A 14,283-nucleotide genomic window follows, 5' to 3' on the forward strand; every position below is an offset into this window, starting at 1 on the left:
CTTCTAATTGGTTATGAGATAATGAAAACCATTTCTTAAGCGCTTAAATTTGCTAAAACATTCCATCTGTTACAACACTGTATAAACGCATCATACAAGGCGAGGGAATCCACACACAGGCGAAGGGCAGTCGCAAATCGGGTACTTTTCCCACCATCGCACAGCGCCGATACCGCTGTACAAGGAGAGTTTATCGGGCTTATGTCCCTGTGTGTGATTAGGTCACCTACCAGCCCTGCTGCTGACTACACCTGTGTACGCTACAGTACTTTAAAGGTAAATCACGCCACTGGACAGTTTAAGGCTGTTTGTTAAATATGATGACACTTTAGATGTACATTTGTTATTAAAAAAAAAAAAAAAAAGGAATTGCACACTGTATGTATGTAGCTCAGAGTGAAATGCTTTTTTTTTTTTTTTTTTTTTTTTTCAGATTACTTTCATTAGACCCGGTGACGGTGGAATTTATATTCTCTCTCTCTCTCTCTCTCTCTCTCTCTCTCTCTCTCTCTCTCTCTCTATGTATATATATACACACACACATACACACACACACAAAAGAGAGGGGGAGTCTTAATTTGGAATATCATTTGTGTACCAACAGTATTCTGGGATCTCTGCAAACTACACATTGTGGCTTTGTTACAATAGGCTGGGAACGTCCCAACCTTATGTACCAGTAGTGCCAGTAACCGGCTGTCAGCAGAGGGTGGAGCGAGAAAGTAAACAGCCTGTACGGTGGCATGGCAGGAGAGGCGGTGTCTCCAGTTGTTGCGCAGGCGTCCTTATTTTACACTCTTTACCCACTGTAATTCCATGGCGTTTCCTGTTAACAGGGACAACCGAGTCTGGATAACAACTCCTGGAAGTCTTGGAAACAGAATAAGCTGGATAGAAACAGAGACGCTATGCTGGGCCCATGTCTTTCTCTAAATGAGTGTTAGATAGCAGTGGGTTAATGTCAGCAGCGAGCAGCCATGGACGCGGGGTTAATGCTCTATAATAGTCTCAAAGATGTGAAATGGAGCGCGACGTCTCTGCCCCTGGACCGACTGGTCAGCTCGTACCGATTGCCGCAGATAGTCAAACTGGACAGCGGTAAGGATCATTTGGTTTGGGTTCAGTCGCACTGGCTATCATGGCGCAAAGTGGTTCTCTGGCATATGACATATAGAGACTCATGGATCTAGTAAAAAATATGGGGCAGTATGGATCAAATATTTTTGACAAAATACGGGAGAGATGAAAATAAGCACCTTTTCTTGTAAACTTGTGATATTAAAAGGCATTGTTCAGGATAGAAGTGTTTAAGTTAGTGGAAAAATCGTGTACTTGTGACAAAAAAATAAAATAAAAAAAGGATAATGAAATGAGTTAATTTCAGAAGGCTCTGTATTTTCAAATGGTTAATAAGTGGTTAAAAAGCGCTTCATCAGTTGAAGGGCTTTTATCAAAACATTCAAATAGACAACAACACTAAACTCTATTACTGTTACTGTATCTACTGTGCTCTGCTAACTGCAACTCTAATAAATTAATGTTTACAGATATTCTACACATAATATGTCACATATAAAGCACATCCCTGCAACAGTATTACATTTTCTAACATACCTACATTAGTTAACTAACCCCATTTAAACTGTAAACCACGAACTGTTGAAATATGGGTAGCAGTGCGATATCTCAACACGGCTACAATCTAACTTTCTGAGTGCAGTATGTTGGACATCCAGGTATGAATACAAGTAAAAATGAACATGTGAATAAGTATGTTGTTAACAAACTACGAATTGCAGCTCTGCGTCATATATTGCAGTGTTTGTTATACTGGATGTACAGTAAATGTTACCTGCTTTGGAAGAGGATTTTAGCAACACCAAACAATAAGGCAGCTCGCTTTGTTGTGAATATGTGAACAGGTAGAACACCCTTTATTGTGTTGTTTCAGAAAGCAGAGGAGGGCTGTCCTATTTTATTTAACTTGTGCTTTGTTACTACTTGTATGTTTGTTTACCAATGATTAAGCTTTTGAGTCATTACTTTAAGATATTAGACACTACCTCTACATTAAAAAAAAAAAAAAAAAAAAAAAAAAAAAAACCCAACCCCCCACCCAAAAAACACACAAACCAGGATTAAACAGTACTTCTTTGTGTGTGTGTGTGTGTGTGTGTGTATATATATATATATATATATATATATATATATATATATATATATTATATATATATATATATATATATTAAAACATAACAATGTTAAATTTAGCATCGTATTAAATTTATTCGACGTGACGTTCCACTGAGGGGTTGACTGTCGTCTTCTGTGTTCAACGAATTTGTTTTCTGTGCCGAGGACATCCTACCATATATAGGCAAAGTGCCAGATCTGAACTTCCTATTCTTCTAGCATCAGGACCAGAGTGGCAGTTCGTTTATATTTATATTTGTATTTTGATGTGATATATTACACATAAAGATCAGTTATATAGCTATTATTATTATTATTATTATTATTATTATTATTATTATTATGTAATTATCCAAATAAATGCATATTTGTCATGGAAACACATCCTTAAATCTTGAAGTGAACCTGAAGAAGCATTGTGTGTACCATCAGTTTGTTTTTTTGTACTTAAAAGGTGGGAGGTTGGAAGTGTCCTGGTCCTGGCGTTACTTACTGCTCTATAGACATTTTCATTGCAACCTTTTTATAAACTTGCATACACTATAACCTACAGTAGTCTTCAAAGAAAATACTAATTTATTCTGCTAACACTCTCTTCAGCATGTGACTAAAACAGAGCTTTTCAACCTTTGTGGCTGAAAGAGCATTATTCTTGGACCCTTTGGTAATGGGTCTAATGACATTGGATGTCCTGTGGAAACAAGGTAATTAACACATAGGATGAAACAGTTGCTGGAGCGGAGGAGGCAATAGGTTTCTGAGCAGCTCCAATAAGATGTTAAGTATATTCATAATAGTGATGCTCTATTTCAGTTGAAAAGGATTACCTGAAAAAGGGAAACTGGTGCAATCTATAGTCCCATAAAAGGGGGATTATACAAGTCTGCGTCACTGGTCATAGCTCTAGCTGTCAAAGTGTCATTAGTCAATTTTGGAATATTGGTTGGCTATTGGTCATGAATGTTAGTCTTTCCTACAACCGGTTACATCATTTATATGTGACTACCATTGTTTCTGGTTGAAAGTGGTCTCATATAATAGGGGTCTTCTACAGCATACAACATACCAAATTATAGGTGTCAGTAACATTTACTGACATTTACAGGACTGGTGGAATTCAGTTTCAGTCATACAGTATCGTGATAAGTTCACACAGGTGACCTTGTGTCTGCCTAAAGTAGTTGACATTTACATTGGCTATGTTTACAATGATTGTTTGCACCCAGAATGGAGCGTTCTTTTCCGAGGATTTGTGATGTCATCATACTGTCATCGTACTACTGTATGCCTCTCTAGATTTTGGAAATGCATGTTCTAATCGTGTAGTACCTGGAGCTAGTAGGCCACATTTATTTTAAACGAATAATCTAGGCTTTAAAATCTATCTTGTTTCGTATTAGAATGCCAACACTCTTGCAAGTCCAGCATAATAAAATGTTATATATATATATATATATATATATATATATTATATATATATATATCTTTACTATAGTGACAAAAATACCACATTTTTACTTTAAAGGCATGTCTTGAAACTTTTCTCCTCCTCAACTCTGCCTCCTTTGCAGCTACTTCTCCTTTCGTGGGGTTGAGGGGTCCCATCACCCAGCCTCAGTTGTACTGTGACAGCTGTCAGAGGTCTCACCTCCCAGGACAGCGGCTTCCTTCAGGCTTAAAAGCGAGATTCTGAGCCACATCTATCCTATTCCCTTGAATATTGTAGTCTCGCTTATTGATTCAAATGACTAAAACAAAAATCCCTTTCTTCCTCAAGATTTATGGCATATACACCTAATTTTATATTTTATTTTCAGAAAAAGCATGACTTGGTAAAATAATGAATGCTCTGTCTTTGGAACTTGCAACCATCAAAGAAAAGGGATTGGAAAACAATATTTTTTCGGGACTAAAGAGTGCACTTTAAGAATTTCATTACATGATACAAGTTTTTTTTATGGTTAGCATTAGCAGGGGTAGCTTTGGACTTGGGGGATTGTGAATAATGATCACGACAGACAAAGGGCTTGACCTGATTGACCCATACTCAGAGTTGAAGGATGGGTGCATCTGTATGCTTGAGAATAACCGAATAGTTACGAGTAGTGCATTGTTAAATCTGCATGAACAAAATGTATTTTTGAATATTTCATTACTAAAAGAATTTTACTTCACAGGAGAGTCAGTAGAAGGGCTGCGAGACAATGACTACATTCTGCTTCATTCGTGTCGGCAATGGACTACCATCACTGCCCACAGCTTGGAGGAGGGACACTACGTCATAGGCCCGAAAATAGAAATCCCAGTACATTATGGAGGTAAGTCAAGAACAAACTACATCATCAAGCTGTAATGTTTTGAGGTGGTTCCCGAAGCAAATACATTTTTAGTTGTAAAATTACCTGCCATATAATTTTATGCACGCGTGTTTTGATGTTTTGATTTAAAAGAAAAAACGAAACAAATAAAACATTTAAATAATTCCAGGCATGAGTTATTATTGGTATATGGAGGCTGTGTCCATATCTGTTTCCATCAACCACCACTAGTTTCAATAACTCGCCCACTCTGCATTCTGTTTTGTACGTATTCAGTGGGTGTATATCAGTGAATTAGTCAAGCTCATGAATCATCGTACTTACTTGCATGATAAAATGCATCATTAAGGAGATAATGTGATACATACACTGCTGTTTTACCGTATGTAGTTCTCCATTTGTTTTTGAATGAAGAAAAAATAACAAGCATAGTTGATATGAACAAAATTGTTCAAATGACAAGTTTATCTTATATGTATCGGACAAATTAGCTCATCATGACCGTCACACAGTGGCGTAGTAGGGGAGTGGTTTTAGAGGGTTGACCCCCCCCAAAATTCATTATTCAACAACTTTGGAGAGAAAAAAATCACCACCTGCGACACTGTAAAACCCAAACCCAACCAATGTAAGCTCTGACCCGTGAGCCTGTCTAAGCACACTCATTTCAAACATTAAAAAATTCAAACACATATCTAGTTGCGATTGGGCAAGAGTCGTGTCATTTATACACCAGATTCAGCCTTCGACTCCTTTTTGGACAACGAATGTGCATTACTATTCAAGGAAAAAAGAACTAAAATATCTGTGGTTTCTTTTCATTTGTCCTACTGCCTTTAAACCAGTGGTTTTTAACTTTTTCATCTCAAGTACCAGTGTTTCCAGCAGGGACCACTAGGTGTACCAGTAACTATGCGCAATCTAAAGCCTGATTCGCACTGAACTAAAAATCACACAGAAGCAGGTGGTTTTGGAATTTTTACAGACATCGGTGAAATTTAGTCCCATACGAACTGTCCATTTCTTATTATCACAGATCGTTTTCTCAGAGGTCCACTGATTATTTTACAGGGACCTTCTGTAAAATATAAAACTCTGTGTCTTTTTACTCCCATGTGAATCAACCTTGTCAGTATTATGCTACAATTGATATAGCCTTTACGTGGTTTTCGCCTCAAAGCAATAACAGCCTTCGCAATAAACCATAATATAATCCTGAGATTCTACAGTTCAGTAAAACAAAATGATTGGGCATAACCTAGTTATGTCAGCTGTAAACACAATGGAGAGGTGGATAACTGTGTGTTGGTAACTGTTTCTATGTTACTCTAGGGAAAAAAAAGCTCTAGACAAAAAATAAGGCATAAGGCAATTAAAGATAGGTGCGCGTAATCGTGACCGAAGATTACAGTTGTTTTCAATTCTGCCTGTTTACCATGAAAGGCATGCTTTTTAGACATATGGACTGGTGTTTGTATAAACTGACTTAAGTCCTAAGCGACACTGTTTAGTTCCTGACCATCTTAAATGTGACATAGCCTAAATAACTTTATGTTTGTATGGGATATATTTAGTTTATTCCCCTAACTTTGCCTCTACCATCTACAGAACTGCAAAGTCAGTGGCAAGTAGACGTCATAGAGGCTACAACTCTTCAGCATAAACCTGTTAAGGGAAATGTTAGCTCTTGGAAATGTGGAAGCGGTTGTAACACGTAGCTGTTTTCTTAAGCAAATAGAATCTCTAAGGCTTTCTGTTTGGGAAGAACTTAAACACAACAGTCTGGGTTAGACCTCCTAAGTGTTGAACACCTACACAGATGACAAGTTACAGTAGAGTTGGATGTTAGAGATGACATGATGCAGCATCACTGATCCCCCTTTAATTCTGTTGAAGAGCTTTATTTTCTTTGCTTGTGTTTTATACTTCAATTGGGCATATTTGGGTATTTAAGAAACTGTTACTGGATAAAACTCACTCCAGTGGTCTACATGTAAAAGTACCAGGATTCAGAAGTGTGTCCATAGCTTTATATTTAAATATTAACATATCCTGTAATAATAATAATATATAAAAAAATTTAAAAGTATTTACAGGACCATCAGATGGGCTTCAGTAATAATGTTAACAGAGCTAAAAATACTAAGACAGTGGATTTTAAAGCATGGGTTTACATTCTTTTAAAGGCATGCTTCCATAGCCTGATATAGAACACTAAGGGACTATAACTCTGTTAAGCGCTCTCCAGACACAATTCATAAGGTGCACAAAGGAAAACTAACTGCTAGAGACAGTTCATTTTCTCACTACTGTTACATAGTTTTGTGAACTGTAAAGCGATCGAGTGAACTGGGATCAAGTCAATGTGGTTTGTTTGTTTGTTTATTTATTTATTTTCACTTCAGGAAGTTGCTTTAGCTTGGTTTAGTTTGACTTCAGGAACCTGTTGTTATGGAAACTTTTCTATTTTGTAACGCTTCAGTATTAGTATGTGCAATAAAATTTGAATCCTTTTTTTTTTTTTTTTTTTTAGAATTGGAAATAGAATTTAATTTAGCTCCCTAATGGCAAACAATGTTATCAATTTGATTGACATAATAAAAGAGAGCTTCTGTTTGTAAACTGTAATTCCCTAAGGGCACAATATTTGCCTACATCTGTAATATTGGCTTCACCTGTTTCAAATGAAAATAAATATAGAAAACACATATCAATAACAAAACAGTAAGGTACAACACATATGCATATTGTTAATTTCACAGTTCGGTGATCACAGAATATTTAAAATAATTTACTGGTGCATTAAAATACACAACCAGGTTCAATTATGCAGGGCAGCTTGCTGTTGATTCCCCTTTTATCAGCTGCAAACAAGGGTTTATCTAGGAAATTTAGTAATACAAATGTGCTTATATTGTGTATTTACAGGAATTTTAAATAGAAATAGCAATGTGGTAATTAAATGAATTCTGGAATTCGAATAGCATAGATTATGGTAAGGAGGTGATACTGTAGTACAGTGTGTAATCTCTCTCTAGCCCATTTTATTAGGGTTATTTATTTATTTATTTATTAGCAGACACACTTATCCAGGGCGACAGTTGTTACAAAATATAACAATACAAAGTATCATATTACAAAATATCACATTACAGATAAGAGCAATTATAAAGAACAGTAACATCAGTAGAAAATAAGATCAAATTCAAATAAGAGCAAAATAAAGAATACAGTAAATACATTTAAGAGTGAATTCCTGTTAAGAGCAGTTAAACTTATAGTAAAAATATTTGCTTATAAGAATAAATTCCATTAAGAGTACTTAGTAAGTATGATAAATGGATGAGATCCATTTCAAATAAGAGCAGATATAAAAAGCGCAGATACAGATACCTATAAAGAGTAAAATCAAATACAAGATACAGAAAATAATTATAATTAAGAGGAGTAGTGGAATACGGCAAAGTATGGAGCAGTTCAGTGCAAGATAATGGAAGTACTGGTACAACTGGCTGCAGTATAGTCGAGAGTTCTGAGGTTTACAGATGCTATGACAGGTGTGTCTTCAGGAGGCGCCGGAAGATGGGCTGAGCAGTCCTGATATCTGTGGGTAGGTCGTTGCACCACTGAGAGGCAAGGGTGGAGAAGGAGTGGGCTCTGGAAGCAGGGGAGCAGAGATGGGGTACAGCTAATCTGCTGGTGGTGGAGGAGTAGAGGGGGTGTAGGGAGAAATAATAGAGAGTTTTGAATCGGAGCGAACGGCGATAGGGAGCCAGTGGAGGGAGAGAGTAGTTGTGTAGCTTGGGAGTAACGAGGAAGAGAAAAGACAAGGTGGGCAGCAGAGTTTTGGATGAGCTGGAGCAGATGGATAGCAGAGGCAGGATGGAGTTGCAGTAGACAAGACAGGACAGTACCATTTAGGTAAAGTGTAACATTTGGACTAATCGCACAGCACTTTTTTATGTTAACATTTAATGTATTTGGATTTGCCATTAGCAGAAAATTAAATGTTACCTTTTGTTATGAAATGCCCCTTCTGTCAGCCTTTGATGTACAGTACAATTCTATTTTCTTTTTTTTTTTTTTTTTTAAACTACAGCTGCTAAAACATTTTTCGTTTTCACTCCTTCATATTGTCTGAGTATTTTGAAGTGGTTCTCGTCTTTCACTTAGCACCTACTGTTCAATTCTCAGTCTCATTGTAATCCATTAAACACATGTCTATATTACTGAATTATACTACAGTGTGTATAGTGACTCACCCTTTCTGTTTGCTTTTGACTTCCAAAAAACTCCCCAGAATTTTTTTTTTTTTAAATATATGAGAGCTTTTACCCGCCTCTGTGTTCAGGAGGCTGTGCCCAAACTATCTCCCTCATACTGACGTAACAGGGCTTGCAAAATCGCTAGCCCGACGTTCTGGGATGTAGTGACTTTGGTATACAATTTATTTATATATAAATTAGTCTCTAGGCGCACTGTATAAGAACGTCCAAATGTTAGTAACTGAGACATACCATAATAGTTCGGTGATATCATGTAGAACTTGGATTCCCTTGACAACAGTTGACATCCACACGACGTGTCAGAAATATAAAACAATCATTTATTTAAGGGAAAAAGTGGTGCACAACTAGTCTAATATTACAGATAGGAAAGTCTGTTGGTTAGAGATATGCGTGAATAGTGATATGCATTTCATTGATTCCATAGTCAAACGATTACAACGACCATAACATCATTAGAATACATGGTTAATATACTAATACTGAATATGTCTTATCACACAAAGTGTCTACTTTGCATTAGTATTTTCAATATCCGTTTCTCATTGTAATCGATCATGTAAATATGCACAAGAATTAATTCAACTTCCCATGCAGAACGGAGTCCAACATTCCAGTACCTAATTTAGCAAATTAGTTTTCCTGTGTTAACTTTGTTTAGACATGATGTACCAAACTAAAATGTTATCAACCTCAGCTGATTATTTATTCAGATTAACGCAGAAATGGGGCAATTATGAAATTCTCTGCATTTATGAGGCAACTCCATTTGAGTTGCACATTTCTCGTCTTCTTGTCAAGGTATTCAGAATTGTCTGGCATGTGGCGCCGAATGGGCCATTCAGCGATCGTGAAGATAAGCCATGTGTCCAGTATTTAGTTTATGACTCTTTTTAAAAGCATACTTTGTCAGTGGGAGAGTTGGAGACCAGAAACCAAGATTTTTTTTATATCTATAACAAGATAACGTTCTGTGCTTTAATCAAACAGCGGTTTCTCAATCGAGATTCCATAATAGGCTGAACACGATTATGCCAGCAGGTCTCAACAGAAAAGAATGAACTAATTAACTTCAATAAATATATAACATTTAAATAAACAAAATTCATTCAAAGGTTGTGCATGCTAATAAGCTGGCAAAGCCAAATCAAGGCTGATCCTCAGCGCCAGCATTGCATGATAATGTAAATATAAGTTTATATAAAATAATGTTAATTAGAAAACAATTGCGTGCGAACAGCCAATTGCCTTCCAGTTCTAGCAGGTAAATATCAGATGTTCAAGGTAAATATAGGTTTTAAAGAGAAATAAAGAAATAAATTGCTTTCTAATAGCAATAGAGCCCTCTCGATGCGGGCTCTACCGTGTGGTAGATGACCTTGACTTTCGTTAGCGCCCTCGTCTATGGCTCGGGATGCATAACTCCAATCGTGGTCATCTACACAACGGTAGAGCCTGCATCGACGGGCTCTATCACTTTATTAGAATGTATTAAGTCTGTCAAGACTTGTCGCCCACCTCCATCTTTATACCAATTACTGCACTTCTGGAAATGTACACAAACAACCCTCTGGAGCTTTAATAATTTTTTTTTACATTCTTGTAGCGAATAGCCACTGGCACTATAGCACACGATACAGATGTCTCACACACACACACACACACACACACACACACAGTATATGGAGACATTTCTCCGTTCCAATCAAGTTTAAATTTGTAGTGGAGTTGCAGGTATAATTGCACACTGAGCATATGGGAAAACTAAACAGCCTTACATGCTGTACAAAGAGAAACGATCGACTGTTACATCTAAACATACACTCATAAAACAAATAACTGGGAAGAAAAGTGTGCAAGAAAAGCAAAAACCTTAAAGCTATATTGCTGTAATTTTATTATATTATATATATATATATATATATATATATATATATATATATATATATATATATATATATATATATATATATATATATATATATATAGCATTAAAAAGTCACATTCTTCTAATAGGTATGTCAACTTGCCGTCATCGACGCCAATTCTGCTCTGTTGGATTTGAATCACAGACAATTGTGCATGTGTTTATTCATATACAGTAAATGCCTATTCGGGAAGTTTTCGGGTTTAACCTGAATGCAGAAAAAAGTTTTCGGGGCAAGAAATTGGGTTAAATCGGGTAAAAACACCCTGCTGTGGAAGGGGTGTGGGTAATTCACTGACTAGGAGACAGACAGGTGTACTTGAAAACACCACACAGGTTGCCCAGTTTTATTTTCAAACAGTTCTTGCTTTTTCCGGCAGAGGGCACTGTTGACCGTGGGCTGCCTATCAACGATGATAGACAGCACCACGGAAATACCACAGATGGTACGTGAACAGCAAGTGCACTCGCAGATGCTCAAAGAAATAATAATGAAAACAGAAGGCGAAAAGAGCAATGGAAAATAAAACAGTAATAAAACTACAAATAAAAGGTGCTGCACTCGGCAGCATTATCCCGGTCGTCGCTACCCGCACGACACGGATCACCGTCCTACTCTGTAGGCTAACTAGCCTGTTCTGTCACAATACGCCGGGGTCTGCCCAAGGGTTCCCCGCTCTCTCTGTCTCGCTATGAAACTCTTTGTTTTGCCTGATTCCCGGTCCTGGATCAGTGCTCCCGCACTCTCGTTGCGTCTAAGTGGGCAGACCTGAGGAAACAACGGAGCGTTAATTTATAGGGCTAACAATCTCCCAAGACGCGCCTCCCAGCCATTCAGAGAGGGGGAAAGTCTACACACCCACTTTCCCACCTTCCCATGTCACTGCCATGACTCACAGGCGGTTGTTGGACGACTGCCGCCCTCTTTCTGCAGCCTGTGAACACGCCAGCAGAGTCAGCACAGATCTCTCCCTGTTACATATCCTTCCCCTCACAATGACACCACCGGTTCATTCGAAAATCTTACACCCTCATGCCTTCCCGAAAGAAAAAGTCTGCGTTTTGATGCAGCTTTCCTGCTCGGTGGACTACCCTGAAGGCATAGGGCTGCAAGGCCAAGTACCACCGTGTGATTCTGGCATTGCTATCTTTCATCCGGTGAAGCCATGCTAAGGGGGCATGATCTGTAACCAGGGTGAAGTGTCGCCCCAGGAGGTAGTACCGGAGTGACTCGACTGCCCATTTTACTGCGAGACACTCCTTCTCGATGGTGCTATAATTTTTCTCGCGGGGAAGGAGCTTCCTGCTGATATACAAGACTGGATGCTCGCTTCCCCGAACCTCCTGCGACAACACTGCCCCGAGACCTGTCTCTGACGCATCCGTCTGCAGGGTGAACCTCTTACCAAAATCCGGGCTGCATAGTACTGGCTTACTACACAGCCTCCGCTTCAAGGCGAGAAAGGCCCTCTGGCACGACTCCGTCCACTGAACCGTATTTGGGGCAGCCTTCCGGGTGAGGTCTGTCAAGGGAGCAGCGAGCGTAGCGAAACTCGGGATGAACTTTCTATAATAGCCCGCTAGTCCCAAGAAAGAGCGCACCTGGGTTTTGGTTGTAGGAACCGGCCAGTCAGCCAAGGCTTTCACCTTAGCAACTAGCGGTCTGATCTGGCCGCCCCCTACTCGATACCCAAAATACTCCGACTCACTCTTCCCAATGGCACACTTCTTTGGGTTAGCAGTGAGCCCTGCCTCCCGCAAGGATTGCAGCACCGCCGCTACCTTACACAGATGACTCGGTTAATCCTCACTGTGGATAACCACGTCATCTATGTAAGCAGCGGCGTACTGCTGATGGGGCCGCAAGATGCGATCCATCATCCGCTGGAAAGTGGCGGGGGCTCCGTGCAACCCAAAGGGCATGGTCCTGAATTGGTACAACCCGAAGGGAGTCGAAAACGCCGTCCTCTCTCTAGATTCCGGGGTCAGGGGTATCTGCCAGTACCCCTTCGTTAAATCCAGTGTCGTCATAAAATGAGCCGTGCCTAGACGCTCCAGCAACTCATCTACTCGGGGCATTGGATAAGCGTCAAATTTCGATTTCTCATTGATTCGTCTGAAATCAATGCAAAATCGAGTTGACCCGTCTGGCTTATCGACTAAAACGACCGGACTGTTCCAGTCACTTTGGGACTCTTCTATTACCCCCAGTCTCAGCATTTCGTCAATTTCCGCTTTTATTACCTGTCTTTTACGCTCAGGTATACGGTACGGCCTCTGGCGAACTAGCGCCCCCGGCTCAATATCAATGTGATGATGGGCTACTCGAGTCTGCCCCGGGACTGAAGAGAACACGTCAGGAAACTCCGCCACCAGACCGTGAGCCTGACATTTCTGCGTTGGTGTCAGATTCTCAGCAATCTGTACCGATCCTTTTCTTGCCAACACAGAAAGATCAGGTCCCAGGTCCGTGACGTCATCTGCATGCGCCACTAACAACGCCTCTGGTTGTAACCAAGGCTTTAAGAGATTGATATGGTAAATGTGTTTCTCTGTCCGTCGCTCCGGCTGGCAGATCTCATAGTCCACCTTCCCAACCTGGCGTGTAACCTCAAAGGGTCCTTGCCACTTAGCCAAGAGTTTCGACTCAGAACTGGGTAATAAGAGAAGTACCTTATCCCCCGGCTGAAATGTGCGCAACCGGGCTCCTCGGTTATATTGTGTCTCCTGTCTGTGCTGCGCCTGCTGCAAATTGTCATGCGCCCATTTCCCAACAGACTCAAGACGTTTGCGCAGGTCCAACACATACCGGACGGTATTGGTCGAATTGTCCTGCTGCTCCTCCCACATCTCTCTGACCAGATCGAGCACGCCCCGGGGTCTCCGCCCATACAACAGCTCGAATGGTGAAAACCCCGTGGAAGCCTGGGGAACCTCTCTGATCGCAAAGAGAAGGGGAGGAATCAGCTGGTCCCAGTAACGCACATCACTACGAATAAACCTGCGCAACATGTTCTTAAGGGTCTTATTAAAGCGTTCCACCAAACCGTCGGTCTGAGGATGAAACACAGAGGTCCTAATGGTCTTAATTCCCAAAAGCTTACATGTTCCGCGGATTAGCCGGGACATAAAATTGGTGCCTTGATCGGTTAGTATCTCCTTGGGAATCCCCACCCGGGAGAAAACCTTCACAAGCTCGTTGGCAACAGACTTAGCGGACATAGATCGGAGGGGAATTGCCTCTGGATAACGCGTAGCGTAATCCAGAATGACAAGTAGGTGGGTGTATCCTGCCGCACTCCTTTCTAGTGGCCCAACTATGTCCATCCCAATACGCTCAAACGGAGCTTCCACTAGGGGCAAAGGCACCAGTGGGGCTCGTGGAACGGCTCTAGGGCTGGCCTTCTGACATTCCCCACAACGCTCACAAAACCGCTTAACATCGCCATCCAGCCCCAGCCAGAAGAACCGTGACACAAGCCTTGCTTTAGTTTTATCCCTTCCCAAATGACCAGACAGGGGAATAGCGTGAGCCAGCTGCAACAAATCCTCCTTAAAG

At 40.1% G+C, this 14,283-nt stretch overlaps 1 protein-coding gene across 1 annotated transcript in view; it reads left to right on the plus strand.

The window, feature by feature from the left end:
- The first annotated feature begins 578 nt into the window (after positions 1 to 578).
- Positions 579 to 14,283, plus strand: part of LOC121314424 (GRB2-associated and regulator of MAPK protein 1-like) — a 62,338-nt gene continuing 48,633 nt past the window's right edge. The window contains exons 1-2 of the mRNA XM_041247691.1: positions 579 to 1,098; positions 4,371 to 4,511. Of these exons, the coding sequence (XP_041103625.1) occupies positions 978 to 1,098; positions 4,371 to 4,511 (262 nt within the window). The 5' untranslated portion in view covers positions 579 to 977. The remainder of the gene's footprint in view (positions 1,099 to 4,370; positions 4,512 to 14,283) is intronic.

The sequence above is a fragment of the Polyodon spathula genome, chromosome 4 (assembly GCF_017654505.1).
Source record: "Polyodon spathula isolate WHYD16114869_AA chromosome 4, ASM1765450v1, whole genome shotgun sequence".
In the NCBI taxonomy this organism is placed as follows: Eukaryota; Metazoa; Chordata; class Actinopteri; order Acipenseriformes; family Polyodontidae; genus Polyodon; species Polyodon spathula.